General features: G+C 42.5%; 1 protein-coding gene across 1 annotated transcript in view; it reads right to left on the bottom strand.

The window, feature by feature from the left end:
* Nucleotides 1–20250, bottom strand: part of IL17RD (interleukin 17 receptor D) — a 113639-nt gene that overhangs the window by 15200 nt on the left and 78189 nt on the right. The window contains exons 4-7 of the mRNA XM_073592252.1: nt 12936–13054; nt 10384–10504; nt 3247–3291; nt 1007–1158 (exon numbers count right to left, since the gene is read on the bottom strand). Of these exons, the coding sequence (XP_073448353.1) occupies nt 1007–1158; nt 3247–3291; nt 10384–10504; nt 12936–13054 (437 nt within the window). The remainder of the gene's footprint in view (nt 1–1006; nt 1159–3246; nt 3292–10383; nt 10505–12935; nt 13055–20250) is intronic.

Raw genomic sequence — 20250 nt, 5'->3', positions numbered from 1 at the left:
ACTAAAGATGGGGCACTATTCAACCCACTAATATCAATGATGGGGCACTATTCCTCCCACTGACACTAAAGACGGGGCACTATTCAACCCACTAATAGCAATGATGGGGCACTATTCCTCCCACTGACACTAAAGACGGGTTACTATTCCTCAATGACGGGGTACTATTCTCCCCACTGACACCAATGAAGCGGTATTCCTTCCACTGGTACCAGTGATGGGGCACTATTCCTCCCACTGATACCAATGATGGGGCACTATTCCTCCCACTGACACCAATAATGGGATACTATTCCCCCAAATGACACCAAAGACTGGGCACTATTCCTCCCACTGACACCAATGATGGGGCACTATTCTTCCCACTGACACCAATGATGGGGCACTATTCCTCCCATTGACACCAATGATGGGGCACTATTCCTCCCACTGACACCAATGGTGTATTTTTTTTTACTCCCACTGACCACCAAGCCTATGGCCTTGTTTGCTCCCACCCATGTCAGGGCATTTTTTACTCCCACTGGTCACAGTCCGGCCCCCCTAATATTTGAAGGACAGCAAATTGGCCCTTTGTTTTGAAAGTTTGGAGACTCCTGTCCCAGACTGAGATGCTGGCTCAGAAATTATACAATGGTGTAAATGCTGGTGCCTGTGCAGTTGTTGGTTGTATTCGAAAATATCTGACACAAACCAGCCCCTGATTCAGCCTCTCGCCTTGTGACTTGGAACAGCATTACAATGTACAGTCTAATCACAGGGGGCGAATACATCGAATAAATGTTTTCTCCTGCCTGTGGCATACTGATGACATCATCTCAGCCTAGGCAGTGTCACTGCAATGGAGCTCGGGGACTGCTTTTTAATGACACAGGTTTTTCTTATAAAAACTATGTTGCTGTATATTGTAACACACTTTAATGTTCCATGGCACATTTACAATCTGAAGAAGACACAACACACACATACATATCTGCTAAAAAGATTGTACAATTATTAGCCATACCTGTCTGCAGATCTTCTGTTTATAGGAGGCATCGTGCTTCATTCTATAGTTGACATAGTAGGCATTAAAGCCAAAGTTATAAGGGGCGTGGTCAAACGACACCTGCATATTGACACCTTGCTGTGTGACATTCACATTCTTTGGTTTCCAATCTGCACAGGAGTAAAAAAAAAACAAACATAGGTCAAACATTCTGTGAGCAAAATGGAGTACCTAGTTTTAGCAGATACCTGCTCCCACTACCACTCTGACTGTCTGGACCAGTGGCCTCCAAACTGTGGACGTGGGCCAGATTCGGCCCTTTGCTTGTCTTTTTCCGCACCTTGGGGAATTTTCTCTCCTACTGATATGAGGCATTATTTCAGCTTGTCCAGCTCTGAGGAGGGGGGTGCGCCCCCGAAACACATCAACTTGGCACTGAAGGGGGATGTAATTGGAGTACACATATCCTGTACAGTATGGCATCTTGTTTGTTGCATTTGTAGTCCCATTTTGGATTCCCCTATCGTAGGAGGGCTGCATCCGCCAAGCATTTGGATTTGTCCCTGTCCTATCCAACTGCAGAGGACCTCTTAGCGCTGGAAGTGATTGTATTGTGCTGTATGGGGCACTATTTCTCCCACTGACACCAATGATGGGGCACTATTCCTCCCACTGACACCAATGATGGGATACTATTTCTGACACCAATGATGGGGCACTATTCCACCCACTGACACCAATTAAGGGGCACTATTCCTCCCACTAAGACCAATGATGGGGCACTATTCCTCCGACTAAGACCAATAATGGGGCACTATTCCTCCCACTGACATCAATGACGGGGCACTATTCCTCCCACTGAAACCAATTAAGGAGCACTATTCTTTCCACTAAGACCAATGATGGGGCACTATGCCTCCCACTGACACCAATGATGGGGCACTATTCCTCCCAGTGACACCAATGGCGGGGCACTATTCCTTCCACTGATACCAAAAATGGGATACTATTCCTCTCACTGACACCAATGATGGGATACTATTTCTGCCACTGACACCAATGATGGGGCACTATTCCACCCACTGACACCAATGATGGGGCACTATTCCACCCACTGACACCAATGATGGGGCACTATTCCACCCACTGACACCGATGATGGGGCACTATTCCTCTCACTGACATCAATAATGGGACACTATTCCTGCCACTGACACCAACGATGAGGTACTATTCCTCCAACTATTACCAATGATGGGTCACTATTCCTCCTCCTACAGATCACAAGCAATATGTCATTATACTACCCCCAGTGGCCACCAAGCCTGGGGCATTTTTCACTCCCACTGGCCACAGTCCAGCCCCCCTATAGTCTGAAGGATAGTAAACTGGCCCTTTATTTAGAAAGTTTGAAGACCCCTGGCGTAGATGATTGGAGTGGAAATTCTCCTCTCTCTTCTCTCTGCCCGCAACCTACTGGAATACATCACAGGTCCCAGAAGGTTGCGGGTCCATTCACAAAGCAATGCGACTCACGCATACACAGGGGAAAGCCGGCTCTGAAGCTGTAAGGAGTCACAGTCGGCTCCCCTAAGCAAACATGTCAGAGTGGCCCAGGTGAGGATGGCGCTGGATCCTTGGACAGGTGAATGTCCTATTTTTAAAAGTCAGCTGTTGATTTTAATTATTTTTTTTTTGTTAAGACTTTAATGCCCAGTATACACAATTCGAAAATCGGATGACAGATCGTCCAAATTTTTTCGCTTACTAGTTGCAAGTAGAAATTGAATAGGTTACTAAAGTCCCGAAAATTCTTGTACGACAGAAAAAAAAAAAAATCGGAAGTGATGTCATGTGTTGTAGTGTATTTGTATTGTATTTTTGGACGACAACTGCACTGACTAAACGAAAATCGTACGATCTGGTATTGTACGAGGAAAATTTTCGTGCTTGTCTGATCGAATAATATCGGATGAACTGTCGTGATCGTCTCTCAAAAGCTCTATACTAACGATCTGATTTTCGTATGATCGCGTCAAAAGCGGTATTTTTCGTCCGATTTTTGGATTGTGTGTACGGGCCTTAAGTACAAAAACGACCGTTTTACACAGGACAGCTCTCTTCTTATCGTCCCTTGTCACTAAAAACAACTGGATTAGTGATGTCTTAAATAATGATTTCTGCCCTCCAATCAATAACACAATCAGATGTAAAATGAATAGGTCAATGTCCAGTATTCGGGGACAGAGATCACTTACATGGCCTGCAGGTTAAGTTGTCTGGCTGCAGTAATGTCTCGCATGCTAGGAAAAAAAAAAAGTCAGTATAAATGCATGATGAATATTTGGCAATTAAACGTTTTATGCTTAACAAACTCCTACATACAGTAACTCAAGAATAGGATTTGCTGTATTGGCTGCGGCAGTTGGCAAATCGAGGCTATGCTGTTTTCTGTGGAGCCGGTCCATACACTACACCTTATACAAAATGAAGCCATACATTTCTCTAGCTAAGTATGAAACCAGCCAGAAGTCTCAACTTATATTTTAGTTTAATTTGTTTTTAAAGTTTCGAAAAGAGAAGGAAATGGTTGGAACACTATCAGTTTTTTTTTTTGTAAACTTCATTTTAAAAATGTGGGACGACGCTGTACTATCCCTGCCAGTCCGTATACTGGCCACTTCTATTAATGTAGGAAGGTATATAACCATTAAATACCTGGTGATTAAGGATGAGCTCCGGCGTGTTCGCACACTCCACGTGCAGAGCCCGCCAGGAAGTCGGCACGGCGCTGCGCTAATCACAGGCAGTGAGACATTTCCCAATCTCTGCAGCCGCACATCAGGACAATGTCTCACTGCCTGTGATTAGCGCAGCGCCGTGCCGACTTCCTGGCGGGCTCGGCACGTGAAGTGTGCGAACACGCCGGAGCTCATCCTTACTGGTGATCCTGCCAGTCCCTATTAGTATGCCATACTTCCTGACCATGCTATGCAAAGAAACCAATGTGCGATAACATGGTGTGTCTGCGTCCCTGCTTCCTCTAATGGGACCTATAGAAGAACGCTGGGCTGATGCACCATGTTCCTATAATCAGCTTGTATCATCGCACGCTAACACACCCCTACCCAGCCTGATTATTGACAGCAGCTGATCTTCTTGTGTCCCCCTATTCTCAGATCGCTGGTGGTTGAAGAGCAGGGATATGCAATTAGCGGACCTCCAGCTGTTGCAGAACTACAAGTCCCATGAGGCATAGCAAGACTGACAGCCACAAGCATGACACCCAGAGGCAGAGGCATGATAATACTTGTAGTTTTGCATCAGCTGGAGGTCCGCTAATTGCACATCCCTGGGCTACAGAGATCATATGACTGCAGCAAAGTAGAGGGAATAAAGTGATTTTGGAGGGTTTTCACATTGTTTTGTTTACATGGCAAAGCTAAAGAAGCTTTCACTGTTGTCATTTGGTTTATACACTAATGTTTTTACAGGCTTTGTTTTGGATATTTTTGCTTCCTGTTCTGGTTACCAGGACAGGAAGTGAGGAGAAATATCTGTAACAGAGACACCATTAAAATAAAAAAAACTTTTATTTGTAGTGTGGGAGGACAACTCATTTTTTTTTATTGCCATTTGACTCTCCATATAAAAATTCCCTACACTTCCTGGCACTGTGTTATAACAGGAATTGAAGGGAAATGTTCACATACTTCTTCAGTTCGCAAGTCTTCTATTTTTTTTCTTATTCTCCAGGATTCTTCCAATCTGACATTGATCACTGTGTTATATCGCACCACGTGGGCAGCTCAAGTGGTTAGCACTTCCACCTAGCAGCACTGGGGTCAATGGTTCGAATCCCAATCTTTCTGTGCCTGCATGGGTTTCCTCTGGGCACTCCAGATTCCTCCCACGCTCCAAAGATATGCTGGTAGGTTAATGGGAACTGTATGTATTAATGTGACTTAGGGACCCTCAGATGGTAAGCTCCTTGAGGGCAGGGACTGATGTGAATGTGCAAAGTATAATATATAAAGTGATAGCGCTATCTAAGTACCTGTAATAAATAAATAATAATGTATGGCCACCATAACGCTCAGGACAAATTAAAGCGGGGTTCCACCCAAATTTTGAACAATATCTGTATGTATTCTCTTCCTTGCCTAGATGCTGACATGCCGTTTAAAAAAATTTAAATTGCCGTAATTACCTTTTATTTTTCTATTCTTCTTTGCACTTCCTGGTTCTCCTCCCGTGGGAGTAGGCGTGTTTCTAGCCTCTCCCAGACTCCTGGGAGCTAGTCTCAGGCTTCCCAGGATGCCACTGAGCATGTGCGGGAACGAGCAGTGAATGCTGGGAGCACAGCATTCACCACATCCAGGAAATAAATGCTTGTGGGCTTCAAATGCCCACAATGAAGATGGAAACCGCCTGCAGTGAATAATATAAGTTATTCTTTCCGACGAAATCTGACACAGGCGGACATATTACACACAATATGTGAGTATGTAATGCTGAGAAGAAAAGTTTGTGAATGAACTCAAAAAAAAAAAAAAAGGATAGATAGGTGGACCCCCGCTTTAAAGAGATATACAACCCCTTTGGCAGGTAAAATTGATCCCATATACATCGATCAGCCATAACATTATGACCACTGACAGGTAAAGTGAATAACATTCATTATCTTGTTAAAATGGCACCTGAAAGTAGCGGTGCACTGAATGGAAATTTTGGTGCCAAAATCGAAAATGCTGGATGCACTTGGCCAAAAACCAAAACCGAAAATGACAGTTTTTAAAAAATATTTATATTTTTATATATAATTGTATTATATTTAACTTTTTAATTAATATCATCAATTTAAATGAATATGAATTTATTGTCGGCCATTACTGGCACCTTTAGCGCAAGAAAAGCTCAAGAAAAATGTATCCCTTTAAATTCTATATACGTCTTTACACTGGTTCGTTGCACTTCCATTGTGGTGTTAAAAATCCAGCTTGGTGCATTTTTGGTCAGTTAAAAATTCACAAAAATCACGCCTCCCAGTTCAAATGCATTGAAAACGTAGCAAGAACGCATTATTAACGCACCCATGTTATGTTTTTGATGTGGATTTTGAGTCACATGACCTATGAAACACACACCATAAGCACAGTAATCATGGTAAAATCAGCCCAAAATCACGGCAAAATCGCTGCGAATTTGCAGGAAATTGTGGCAAAATCGTGGTGTGTTTTCGGTGCCATCATCAGCACCTTTTCTCTTATCGGCATTCTGCCAATAACACCATTTTCGGACAAAATGTTTAGGCGGACAAAATTTCGGTGCATCTTCGGTGTGTGAAAGTGGATGAGATATATTAGGCAGCAAGTGAACATGTTGTCCCTAATGTTGATATGTTGAAAGCAGAAAAAAATAGGTGTAAGAATTTGAGCAACTTTGACAAGGGCCACATTTTTATAGCTAGATGATTGGGTCAGAGCAACTTTAAAACTGCAGCTCTTGTAGGATGTCATCGGTCTGCAGTGGTCAGGACCAACAAAAAGTGGTCCAAGGAAGGAAAACCGACGAACCGGTGACAAGGTCATTGGCAGCGAAGGCTCACTGATGCAGGTGGAGAGCGAAGGCTGGATCTTGTAGTCTGATCCAGTAGAAGAGCTACTGCATCTCAAACTGTTAAAAAAGTTAACATTGGTTTCTGCTAGAAAGGTGTCAGAACACACAGTGCATCACATTTAGTAGTGTATGGGGCTGTGTAGCTCCAGACCGGTCAAGGTGCCCATTAGGGTTGCCACCTCATCCCTTTAAAACCGAACACCTTTGAATTACACAGGTTCTGAGGCTAATTAAATGCAGATAAGGCACCAAGTGAGTTTAATTACCACCTTAATCAGCCACAGAACCTGTGTAATTAATATGTGTTCGGGTTTAAAGGGATGAGGTGGCAACCCTAGTGCCCATGCTGCTAAAAGTGTCCACAGTGGTCACATGAGCATCAGAACTGGACCACCAAGCAATGGAAGAAGGTGGCCTGGTCTGACAAATCATGTTTTTTCTTTTACAACATGTAGATGACTGGGTGAGTGTGCGTTGCTTACTTGGGGAAGAGATGGCACCAGGATACACTATAGGAAGTCTGATCCATGGAGGCCCCTCCTCGCAACTTACAGTACCTAAAGGATCTGCTACTGATGGCTTAGTGCCAGATACCACAGCATACCTTCAGAGGTCTAGTGGAGCCCTGCCTCGATGGGTCAGGGCTGTTTTGGTGGTAAGCTCTAATGAGCAGGGCCCTCTAATTCCTTCTGTATTGAACTGTATTGTAAACTGAGACCTACTCAAAATTAATGATATGGCTGATTAGTGTATGTATTTAAACAGAGGAGGAGTTACTAAAACTGGTGCACACAGAATCTGGCGCAGTCGTGCATAGTAACCAATCAGCTTCCGGGTTTTATTGTCAAAGCTCAATTGAACAAGCCGGAGTTAGAAGCTGATACTGTTACTATGCACAGCTGCACCACATTCTGAGTGCTCCAGTTTTAGTAAATCTCCCCCAATGTATTTATTTGTCTGACTGGAGATTCAGCTTTACACGAATTTTATGCACCCAGGCATTTCCCCATGTGTGTTCACCCCAGGCAGATAAGGATGTCCTTGCCCTAAAATGGAAACATTAATGACAATGAATGACACTGTGTACTGAATGCTACATATGTTTAGGTGAACATCAATACAATACCTATTGAATTGTGGTGAAGTGGGTTGTGAAATCTTGAAACAATAAGCTCTTAGGAAGAGAAGATCAGAGCATAGGAAACTGGCAACCTCTTCTGTCTACTTGTGGAAAACATGAGCTATCGGACTGGAATGCAGCCAGGATGAAGAACTCTGAGCAGGCTGATGCTTTGGGCTTTCTGGGACATACTCAGTTGGTCCTGTCATATTTGTTGTGGGTTGACACAAGTGTGGGGAGGAGGCAATAAGAGTGCGGCTTTTGGACTACTGTATTCAGCCTCCCAGCAATCCTTTCCCTGACTTGTTTCCAGAATTCCATCAACAGATCCATCTAACATAAATACATGTGATTCAATTTACAGCTGTTTACAATGAGGTATCATGCAACAGCCAAACATGGGAGCGGAGTTTACAGCAGATAAATGTAATATGCGCCCCTCATGCTGTTCCGGGGGTGTTTACACTGGAACATGTCTCACCCAAGTAACTGACAAGTGACTAGATAAGCAATGGAGATCAGCTGAATGTGAATCGCCACACAAATAACTAAATTTACAGCTAAACAGGATAAATAGGAACTGTTTTACCAGATAGATTATAATTCTGTTCAGCCAGTCTTGTGATTCACACACCCTACCCATCACAGCAGTGCACAATCTTTGTTTTATAGATACATATTTTGCACTTGACAAAGGATTGCCAGAGCACTGCAGGTTAGCTGAGAAATCACAGCCAAAGTTGTTCCATTCAGACCCAGCTGTCTCTCAATGTAACATGAGACTGAGCTGTCTGAAATGGAATTAGTTGCACTGACCTCAAAAAAGAAGTATGGCTTTTTTAAAAAAAAGCAAACTTTATACTAACCTAGGAGGATGCAACATCAATCCAATGCTGCATCTGTCCCCCTCCAGCTCCACAGTTAGAACTGAACTATCAAACACCGCTGATCACTCAGTTCTCCCCTCTGCTCTGAGCAGAGAATCGCTGACTGTCAGTCAGCGGCTCTCTGCTCTTCCCTTCAGGGCCCACTGGAACGTTGGGTTGTGGAGGAGATGGGGGGGACTGGCTCAGGCTCTTAACAGATCACTGAGAGGCTGAGCCAGGTGCCGGTCCAAGGTTCTGGGTGGATTCCAACCATATGGTCGGGATCTTTTCAGAGCCTGGACTAGCTCTGTGACGTCGGCCAACTGCGGGCTCATGGGTCAAATGGGCAAGGCAAATGGCCCACAGAAGTGCAGAACGAACTGCACTCCTCTGATCCCCAGGAGAAGTACAGCCAAAATAGCTTTGGCTATACTTCTCCTTTAATTTAAGCTTAGCAAAACCACAAAACATAAATGTAACACATAGCATCTCACCAGTCCTTAGAAGCTGCAGATGCACTAGTTTTCTTCTTTCTGAGCTTTTTTTTTAATCTGTATTTATACCTTGCAGTGTAAAAAACACACCTCCTGTGCCTGGGTGACAACGCTCAATCTTCCACCCTAAAAACGGAGGGAACCATGGTAGTCACCCAGCCTGAACCTCAAACGTGTCTGCTGTTCATCCCCATTATGCGTGAAGTGATGGGATAAGTGGTTTACACATGACAACATTGTTTTTTTGCTGCCAGTTCAGCTCACAGGATGTGACGAGCACACTGCAAGACCAACAGGAATTTCTGTACTTTCTGAAAATATTTTTAGATTGAGAAACTAATGCAGCCACCACATCTAAGGGCCAGTAAGCTGCAACATATTACATATTTTTTCTTGGGTTTAGGTAATATTATATTTCTTTAGATAAACCGACAGGCTTTTTTTTTTTTTTTCAACATGGGTGAGGGAGCAATGAAACCCAATTTCAGTAAAAACATTGCTGAAAAAATATTTAATTCTGGATCGAGTGGGAAAGGGTTAAGAACTCTGTCAGGCATTTACTGCCCTAAGTCCCTAAGTAGAGTGAGAAAAGGTTAAAACGTCTAGCATTATTTTTACTGCTGTCTGTGCCTTCTTGCCCCTTTGACAACCACATCCATCCCTTTCTTATAGGGTGTCACATGGACAGGAAGTAAGATCAAATCTCCCCAATCTAGTCACAGACAGAAATAAACAGGAATTTTAGATCTTTACCACTCTTTTTTAGTCCTGATCAGAAAATAAACGTAAATTGCTTGCTCCCTTGTTCTAATCGTACCAGCTTCTATCCAATCAAACACACCAAGGAGTGCTGCTTGAATCAGCCACTAAACCACCTTTTCCAATTGTCATCTTCATTACCTCTTCCATTACTTACCCAAACTGAGTCCTTTTACTTCAAGTTCACCAAATCTTAAGCCCTGATGAATAGGGGTGTGTTGGTGCTCCCAAAACATGTTGGCTGTTCTAAGTTACCTTGCTATGAGTGGACACTAATAATAATAATTAAAGATTGTGGCCTCCTAGATCTGTGGCCTGGTGCTCTCATTAGACTTTCTACACCAGTCTTTAAAAGGCATTCTGAGTTGGCGTAAAATGGAAGGACATTTTCTATTATCACAAAAATGGAACTCCAAAGTACATTGCCCGAAGTGCTCCTTTCATTATTTAATATACAACACCCAGAAAAAAACCTGAACCACATATATAACATCAGTGGAACTGTATGGGTAGAACAATATTAAGGTCAGAACTTACGGCGGGTCCTGAAGAAAAATGGGTGATAGTTGCTTTCGTTTTTTATTGAAGGAAACGGGACAATTTTCACAAAGTAATCAGTCTCAAACTTCAGGTTCATAAACGGCTGGGTCTCCATAACCTGAAAACAGTAGGATGGTAAAATGAGAACAGAGAAAGGGAGCAATATTGAATCATGTGTTGGTTTTTAAGTGCATCTATAGCCAATTTTCTTCTTTTGTTTTGCTTAATTTTGGAAAATGTGGAGAATGGGTAAAATCTAATCAAGTTTTTATTTTTGCTGTCTTGTCACATTGGGTTTCCACACACTTTCCCATAGCCACTATAGGAAGTGGGTGGACATCCAAGAAAGGGCAAATTCTCTTTGAAGACAGTTGTCACAAGTATAGGTGTCCCCATTGAAAGATCACCTACTGCTCCAGTGACAACCGTAACATTTTGAATTTCCCCTTACTTTGTGTTTTGGTGATAATGGTCACCAGAACAAAGAGAGACAGTGGATCTCCCCATTAGTTCACACAAGGATTTTAAAGTGATAGTAAAGAAAGACTGTTTATTTTACATTGTCTCTTCTATTTTTGTATGTGTATGATGGCACTTTATTTTAATAAACAAAAAAACCCATCTAAGTACCTTTTTCCTAATCAATATACGGCTGTCACATGACCTAGAGACATTTGAGTACTGTATAAAGCGTAGTACACATGATGAGATTATCGGACGAATGATCGTCTGTTTTTTTTTGGGGGGGGGGGGGGGGGGGTTTGCATGCTAGTCTTTATATCATAAACAAATAGGTTACTAAAGTACAAATATTCTCGTTCGAAAGATTAAAAATTCAGAAGCAATGTAATGTATTTTAATGTATTTTCGTCCGAAAACTCTACCGATTAAACTAAAATTTTCACGTTTGTCTCTTCGGAAAATTAGATTAGCGTACGATCACTTCAAACATGATATTTTTTGTAGGATATTCTGATCGTGTGTACTAGGCTTAAGGCTTGGAAAGTTGCTGGAGCCATTCAAAGAATACCGTATTTATCGACGTATAACACCCACTTTTTGCCCCTGAAAATAGGGGGCAAATCAGGGGTGTGTGTTATACGCCGACAGCGTACCTTGGAGGGGGACGAGTGCTGATGAAGAGGGAATGCCGCTCCCAAAACCTCCACACCTGAACAGATGCTCCCGCCCTACTGCAAACTCTCAGGTGCTGGCTCTGCACAAATGTGTGGAAGAAGGAAGAAGATCCTGGACTGCCGCACTCCATAGAAAAGGCATCTTTATTTGCAAAAATAAATAAAAATCCAAAATACAGTCACATCAAAAAGTCGATGAAACAGGGATCAATAGCTCTTGATCCCTGTTTCATCCACTTTTTGATGTGATTGTATTTTGGATTTTTTTGGATAAAGATGCCTTTCCTATGGAGCGCGGCAATCCAGGATCTTCTTCCTTCTTCTACACAGGGGGACGAGTGCCGCCGGAATTCACCAAGCCACCATCTCCTCTTCACTCGGTTCTCACGTCACACACACACAGTCCCGCCTCCGCCACCGGCATTGGACCAGTGTTCTGCCTATCACAGGAGCTGGTCCAATGCCGATGGCGGAGGCAGGATTGTGTGTGTGTGACGTGAGAGTGGAGTGAGAGCCGAGTGGAGAGGAGATGACAGCTCGGTGATTTCCTGATGTTCAGGCTGCATTTATGAGAGATGGTGAGGCTGCAAATTAGTATAAAAAATGGCATTAATCAAGCTGCATTGATGGGCTGCAGATGGACATTGATCAGGCTTGAGGACATTAATCAGGCTGCACTGAGGACATTAATCAGGCTTCAGATGGGTATTAATCAGGCTGCAGATGGGCATTAATCAGGCTGCAGATGAACATTGATGGGCACTGATCCTTAATTTGATTCAAAGTTGTTTATTTAAAAAATATGTTTTTTTTCCTCAAACTTCCCTCTTAAAATTAGGGTGCGTGTTATACGCCGATAAATACGGTAACTATAGCAAAAATCAGTTATCCCTTAAAGCTCAGTTTATGGCATTTTATAAACTTTTATTAAGTGTTCATGAAAAAAAGGTAAAACCCGGGGCTGGCAGCACACTAGAGCCTAATCGCGGGACTCCGCATTTCATCACACACACACCCTGCTCAGTGCTCCAATCATCAACGCTGCTCAGGGAACATGAGCTTTGTTAACTGGAGTACTGTGGAGGGGTTCTGTCGGGTCACTGGAGATCCAAACTGCACCCAGTAAGAGCAGTGGACTGGCTCTACAGTGTGCTGGCACAGGGCAGCTGCTTACAGTTTCAATCACAAACACATGCAAAGAGCCATATTCTTTACTTTTACCTGAGTAAAAGTATAAAAAGTATAAAAAGTGAGACTTTCACTGGGCATAATAGAGAGACTTGCTGATGTCCTTGTGTTAAATTATGTGATACAAAATAATGTATGTTTTTTTTGGGGTACTCTTGACAAAAATACGCTATAATGAGACAATTGAAAACATCAAATAGCATAAACTGGTTTTACAGCACGTACAGCTTTTTTAAAGCTGGAATTTAGCTGCCTGGGGTCCTTAAGCACCATCTGCTGACACATCCGCCCCTCGGATTTCAGTTCTTCCAGAATAATGCGAAAACCTTTCAGATACTCGATGCCTGGAAAATACAACACACACATTCAAGAAAAAAAAAAAAAAAACAGCTAACACCTTCTCTCACTTTTTAAAGACATGTTATACAGTTGTTAGGGATGCGGCCACTATCGAAAACCAAAAAACACAGAGGCTTGCCAGCCCCATCACTGTTTAGTGTCCTTGGGCTAAATGAAGACAATCTGTGATCTTGGCATTCATACATTTTGTCTTGTAGGTTGCATTACGGTAATGTACCCCCCTCCTTGCACAATGAACAATGACACAGAGACATACATTGCTATAGGCAGGTCTCAGTAATACACAGAATTGTGTTCCCAAGGTAAAGATTGTGCTGTGTGTTTTGGAGAAGAGTCAACAATTTGAGTTTGGCTCTTCACTGCCGACAGAAGAAAAGGTCTGTTTGTTTTACTAGGCAGACCTTGAAAGCCAGGATCCAATCTCCTTCCAGATTATGTAAGTTTCTGGCAGCCAGGGCAGGCTGGGACGTGTAGTTCTGCAACAGGACAAAAGCCACCGAATCTCCTAATCCTCCTATTAAAAATTATGTTTTTTTACTTCCATCTATCCAACTGTTAATTTTGTTTTATTGCTCCAGTTATCAATAAATAAACAAATAGCTAAAGGTCAACACATGGCAAGCCAATGGACCTTTAATAAGCAGCAAGTGAGCTTTAAAATAAGTCCTCATTTACCTTTGTAGCTGCAGGCATTGTGGAGCAATTTATTCTCAGTTCACAGCAGAAGCACTGAAATCATTCAAATTCATGGCATGCCTTTAAAGTGGTTCTAAACCTTTGTTTTTTGTTTTTTTCGTGTTGTTTTTTTTTCTTTGTTATTAACCTCTTCAGCCCCGGAAGTTTTACCCCCTTCCTGACCAGAGCGTTTTTTGCGATTCAGCACTGCGTCGCTTTAACTGACAATTGCGCGATCGTGCGACGTGTCTCCCAAACAAAATTGACGTCCTTTTTTCCCCATAAATAGAGCTTTCTTTTGGTGGTATTTGATCGCCTCTGCGATTTTTATTTTTTGTGCTATAAACAAAATAGGAGCGACAATTTTGAAAAAAAGCATTATTTTTTACATTTTGCTATAATAAATATCCCCCAAAAATATATAAATATTTTTTTTTTCCCTCAGTTTAGGCCGATCGTATTCTTCTACATATTTTTGGTAAAAAAAATTCGCAATAAGCGTTTATTGATTGGTTTGCGCAAAAGTTATAGCGTTTACAAAATAGGGGATAGTTTTATGGCATTTTTATTAATCATTTTTTTTTACTAGTAATGGCGGCGATCAGCAATTTTTATTGTGACTGGGACATTATGGCGGACATGTCGGACATTTTTGACACATATTTGGGACCATTGTCATTTATACAGCAATCAGTGCTATAAAAATGCACTGATCCCGTGTAAATGACACTGGCAGTGAAGGGGTCAACCACTAGGGGGCGGGAAGGGGTTAAGTCAGTACTAGGGAGTGATTACTAACTGTAGGGGGGATGGGTTAGCAGTGTCACTACACTGATCACTGCTCCCAATGACAGGGAGCAGAGATCAGTGACACTTGTCACTAGGCAGAACGGGGAGATGCTGATGTGAGGCGATCGCGGGTATCCCCGCGGCGATCGAGTCCGCGGGACCCGCGACCCGACTCACGGAGCTCCCGTCCGGCGCGTGCCGCCAGCGGCGTGCACGCAATGGCACGGCGGGAAATTCAAATGGACGTACCTGTAAGTCCATTTGCCCAGCCGTGCCATTCTGCTGACGTACATCGCCGCCGGTCGGGAAGGGGTTAATATGACAAACATGACTATACTTATCTGCTCTGTGCTTTTGCACAGACCAGTCCTGATCCTCTTCTTCTGGTGCCCCAATGGACATCTGTCCCGCTGCTGCATCCATCGGCCCCCGTTCCCGTGTCACAGCATTTGATTGACAGCTATCATGCTGCCCAATGAGGAGGGAGACAGCAGCAAGAGCCACTGCTGTTGTGCACATCGCTGGATTGGGCTCAAGTAAGGAAAATGGGGGGGGGGGGGGGGGCTGGAGGGGGAGCTGCAGCACAGCAGGTTTTTCACCTTAATGCATAGGACCAGTGTAAAGTCATACAGTGGGGACGGAAAGTATTCAGACCCCCTTACATTTTTCACTCTTTGTTATATTGCAGCCATTTGCTAAAATCATTTAAGTTCATTTTTTTTCCTCAATAATGTAAACACAGCACCCCATATTGACAGAAAAACACAGAATTGTTGACGATTTTGCAGATTTATTAAAAAAGAAAAACTGAAATATCACATGGTCCTAAGTATTCAGACCCTTTGCTGTGACCCTCATATATTTAACTCAGGTGCTGTCCATTTCTTCTGATCATCCTTGAGATGGTTCTACACCTTCATTTGAGTCCAGCTGTGTTTGATTATACTGATTGGACTTGATTAGGAAAGCCACACACCTGTCTATATAAGACCTTACAGCTCACAGTGCATGTCAGAGCAAATGAGTATCAAAGGAACTGCCTGAAGAGCTCAGAGACAGAATTGTGGCAAGGCACAGATCTGGCCAAGGTTACAAAAAAATTTCTGCTGCACTTAAGGTTCCTAAGAGCACAGTGGCCTCCATAATCCTTAAATGGAAGATGTTTGGGACGACCAGAACCCTTCCTAGAGCTGGCCGTCCAGCCAAACTGAGCTATCGGGGGAGAAGAGCCTTGGTGAGAGAGGTAAAGAAGAACCCAAAGATCACTGTGGCTGAGCTCCAGAGATGCAGTCGGGAGATGGGAGAAAGTTGTAGAAAGTCAACCATCACTGCAGCCCTCCACCAGTCGGGGCTTTATGGCAGAGTGGCCCGACGGAAGCCTCTCCTCAGTGCAAGACACATGAAAGCCCGCATGGAGTTTGCTAAAAAAAACACCTGAAGGACTCCAAGATGGTGAGAAATAAGATTCTCTGGTCTGATGAGACCAAGATAGAACTCTTTGGCCTTGATTCTAAGCGGTATGTGTGGAGAAAACCAGGCACTGCTCATCACCTGTCCAATACAGTCCCAACAGTGAAGCATGGTGGTGGCAGCATCATGCTGTGGGGGTGTTTTTCAGCTGCAGGGACAGGACAGACACAACTCTGTGACTGTTCTTGAATGGCCCAGCCAGAGCCCTGACTTAAACCCAAATGAGCATCTCTGGAGAGACCTAAAAATGGCTGTCCACCAACGTTTACCATCCAACCTGACAGAACTGGAGAGGATCTACAAGGAGGAATGGCAGAGGATCCCCAAATCCAGGTGTGAAAAACTTGTTGCATCTTTCCCAAAAAGACTCATGGCTGTATTAGATCAAAAGGGTGCTTCTACTAAATACTGAGCAAAGGGTCTGAATACTTAGGACCATGTGATATTTCAGTTTTTCTTTTTTAATAAATCTGCAAAAATGTCAACAATTCTGTGTTTTTCTGTCAATATGGGGTGCTGTGTGTACATTAATGAGGGAAAAAAAATGAACGTAAATGATTTTAGCAAATGGCTGCAATATAACAAAGAGTGAAAAATTTAAGGGGGTCTGAATACTTTCCGTCCGCACTGTACAAAGAATTTAAAGGGATGCATTATTCTTGAGCTTTTCTTGCACTTTTTTAATCCAAAAGTGCTTCAAAAACTGCACAGTGTGAAAGCTTATAATGGCCGAAAATAAATTAATATTTCTTTAAATTCATGATATTGATTAAAAAAATGTAATATAATACAATTATATATAAATGTTTTTTTTTTAACTGTCCATTTAGGTTTCGGTTTTCGGTCAAGTGCATCCTGAATTTTTGGTTTCAGCACAGACCTTTAATTTCAATGCACTAGTGACAATGCATGATACATTTTAGAGACAAGGACAGAGCGTTGTCATCCTCTAACAAGAAGTGTCTAAATAAGTACTGTATCTACAAGGCAAGGTTACTAGGTATAATATAATAAAAAAAGCAGATTAAGGACTCTTGTACACAGTTGCACATTAGGGTGCAAGGCTGAACAGAGGAAAATCTGCCTGTTGCTGTGGCATCCGGGAGCAATTTAGCTCATGTAATGTAGAATATTTTTTGAAAAATATGCTCAAATGCGTACGTGCCAAACTGTAATGACGCGTACACACGGTCGGACTTTCTGACGGCAAATGTTGGATGTGAGTTTGTTATCGGAAAGTCCGACCGCGTGTACGCTCCATCGAACATTTGCTGTCAGACTTTCCGCCAACAAATGTTTGAGAGCAGGTTTTCAAATTTTCCGCCAACAAAACTTTGTTGTTTGAAAGTCCGATCGTGTGTACACAAGTCCGTTGCACAAAAGTTCATGCATGCTCGGAATCAAGAAGAAGGAGCCACACTGGCTACTGAACTTCCTTTTTCTCGGCTCGTCGTACGGCTTTTACGACACCACGTTCTCACATTCGTAACTGTTGGCCAACATTTTTGTGACCGTGTGTATGCAAGACAAGTTTGAGCCAACATCCTTCGAACAAAAATCCATGGTTTGGTTGGCGGAAAGTCCGATCGTGTGTACGCGGCATTAGTGCCCATGGTTGCGTGTGTATAGCCGCACACAGCATATTTTGCAATATATGTCAGTTGGCTAAATTACATTGCAGCTGTGGTTCCCGGGTGCCACAACAACAGCCAAATGTACAATCATATGCTGTAATGTCCGGCCGTGTGTAAGAACCATAAAAAATTGACAATAACTTTTGAAATTATATGTGATTTTATTGATTGGTTTACATTTACTTTAATGACCTGAAAAGCTCCATTCTTATGAATGTTGGTTTAACCAGCAAGATGGCGGCCTATGTTATGCGTGCATAAAACACACTTCAAAAATGACCGTAGTTAATAATTCATTTAAGGCAGAAACCGCACTTCACGTTCTGAAATTCACAACCCAATGAAACAAAAAAAAAAAAAAAATGAAATGGCTTTTTCTTCCCAAACCTCGATATTTCATAAATATTTTACAGAGCCTGTTAGTGGCCACCAGAGCTTATCATTTCAAACAATAAACTACATGTAGTTCGTGTTATGAGACATATGTTTTATGTGTGTAACATGATGTCCCCACTGGATGAGGTGGAAATTTAAAACAATAATGTTAAAAAAAAAAATAGTATGTTTTAATAAAAGGCATATATTACCAATGTCTGTTATTTGTGTCACTGAGTGCATATAAAGGGTCTCATACTTGGTTACAATTGGAATACAATGTAAATCTGGTGACTGTGGCCCAAAATGAATTTAATTTAACCATCTCCGTACTGCCATATTGCAAAAAAAAAATAAAAAATGGGGAGGTGGACGTGTACTTCCGAAGTACTGTTTTAAAACGGCGCTGCAGAAAACACACTTCAGCGGCCAGGAAAAAGATAATAAAACTAGGAAGCTTGCTAAGTTTTTTGTATTATGGTAGTTCCAAATACATAATAACAAAAATGTGTTTGTGACTCTGATCTGTGAATAGAGAAAGGAACTGCACCATGGGAGAAGCTCATCCTCTTCCTGTTCTTAAAGAGGACCTCCGCTCAAACAGCTAAGTGCACAGTTAAAATTCACACATACTGTACTTCTGAAAAAAATATTTACCATTTACCGTGTCACCTCCCCACACTCACCCGGCCCACTGTACAAAAAAAATAAAAAAAACAAAAAACAGGCGAGGTCTTTTCTCTGCCTTCCTGCTTTAAATACCTTATGTTAGATTGACAACACTGTGCAATGCTGAGTATGCTCTGCTCACAGGGGGCTCACTCCTAAACTTTGGCCGTGGGTAAGCAGAATATTACAGCTAATTATACTAACGGTCCTGAAAAATCCATCAAATTATTTGATAATTAATATATTGATCAGTTAAGTGCCAGGGCCTTTTTATTTGGCAATAACTTTATTATTTATGATAGTATAGCATTTTATAAATATGCACTATATTGCCAAAAGTATTGGGACGCCTGCCTTTACACGCACATAAACTTTATTGGCATCCCAGTCTTAGTCTGTAGGGTTCAATATTGAGTTGGCCCACCCTTTGCAGCTATAACAGCTTCAACTCTTCTGGGAAGGCTGTCCACAAGGTTTAGGAGTGTGTCTATGGGAATGTTTGACCATTCTTCCAGAAGCGCATTTGTGAGGTCAGGCACTGATGTTGGACAAGAAGGCCTGGCTCGCAGTCTCCGCTCTAATTCATCAAAGGTGTTCTATCGGGTTGAGGTCAGGACTCTGTGTAGGCCAGTCAAGTTCCTCAACCCCAAACTCGTTCATCCATGTCTTTATGAACCTTGCTTTGTTTACTCGTCCAAATCATTTGGTGGAGGGGGGATTATGGTGTGGGGATATTTTTCAGGGGTTGGGCTTGGCCCCTTAGTTCAAGTGAAGGGAACTCTTAAGGTGTCAGCATAACAAGACATTTTGGACAATTTCATGTTCCCAACTTTGTGGGAACAGTTTGGGGATGACCCCTTCCTGTTCCAAAATGACTGCGCACCGGTGCACAAACAAGGTCCATAAAGACATGGATGAGCAAGTTTGGGGTGTAAAGTGTAAAGAGCAACTGTATGAAATAACAGCGAGCAACCAATCTAGGCTGGAACCAACTAAATGTGCACTAATTAAAAAAAAAAATTTTGTGGTTCCATGCTATGGATTACTGTACATTCTGCCATCGTGCTATTTAACCAGTAGAAACCACTCCTGACAAATCAGTGAGTCAACTAAGTGTTTAAATTAATTCCAAGCGCAGTCTTCCCCCCATGCACCCCCTCCTCATCCAGTGCACCCCCCTCAGGATGCCCACCATCTTTTTTTTTTTGTTTTACCTTTTCCAGATGTCTTCAGGCCAGTTAGGCAACACTTTTAGGTGTTAGGTGCACTTCTCCTTCAGTTGTTCTCCCAGCGAGGGACATCCTCTCATAACCCATTAGCACCACTCCCTGTGTCATTACACTGCACTCACACTATGTCCCCAGTCTTCCAGGTTGAATGACATTGGGCAACTTTCAACCCAGTGGACTAAGGACACCTAGAAGGAGATTTACTAAAACTGGAGCAGTAAGAATTTGGTGCAGCTGTGCATGGCAGCCAATCAGCTTCTAACTTCAACTTCTTCAATTAAGAACCTGGAAGCTGATTGGATTCTTTGCAGAGCTGCACCAAAGCATTCTCCATTTTTG

Source organism: Aquarana catesbeiana, linkage group LG07 (assembly GCF_042186555.1).
Source record: "Aquarana catesbeiana isolate 2022-GZ linkage group LG07, ASM4218655v1, whole genome shotgun sequence".
Lineage (NCBI taxonomy): Eukaryota > Metazoa > Chordata > Amphibia > Anura > Ranidae > Aquarana > Aquarana catesbeiana.
Note: the sequence above shows the minus strand (reverse complement) of the source record. Positions and strands in the feature narration are given on the sequence as shown.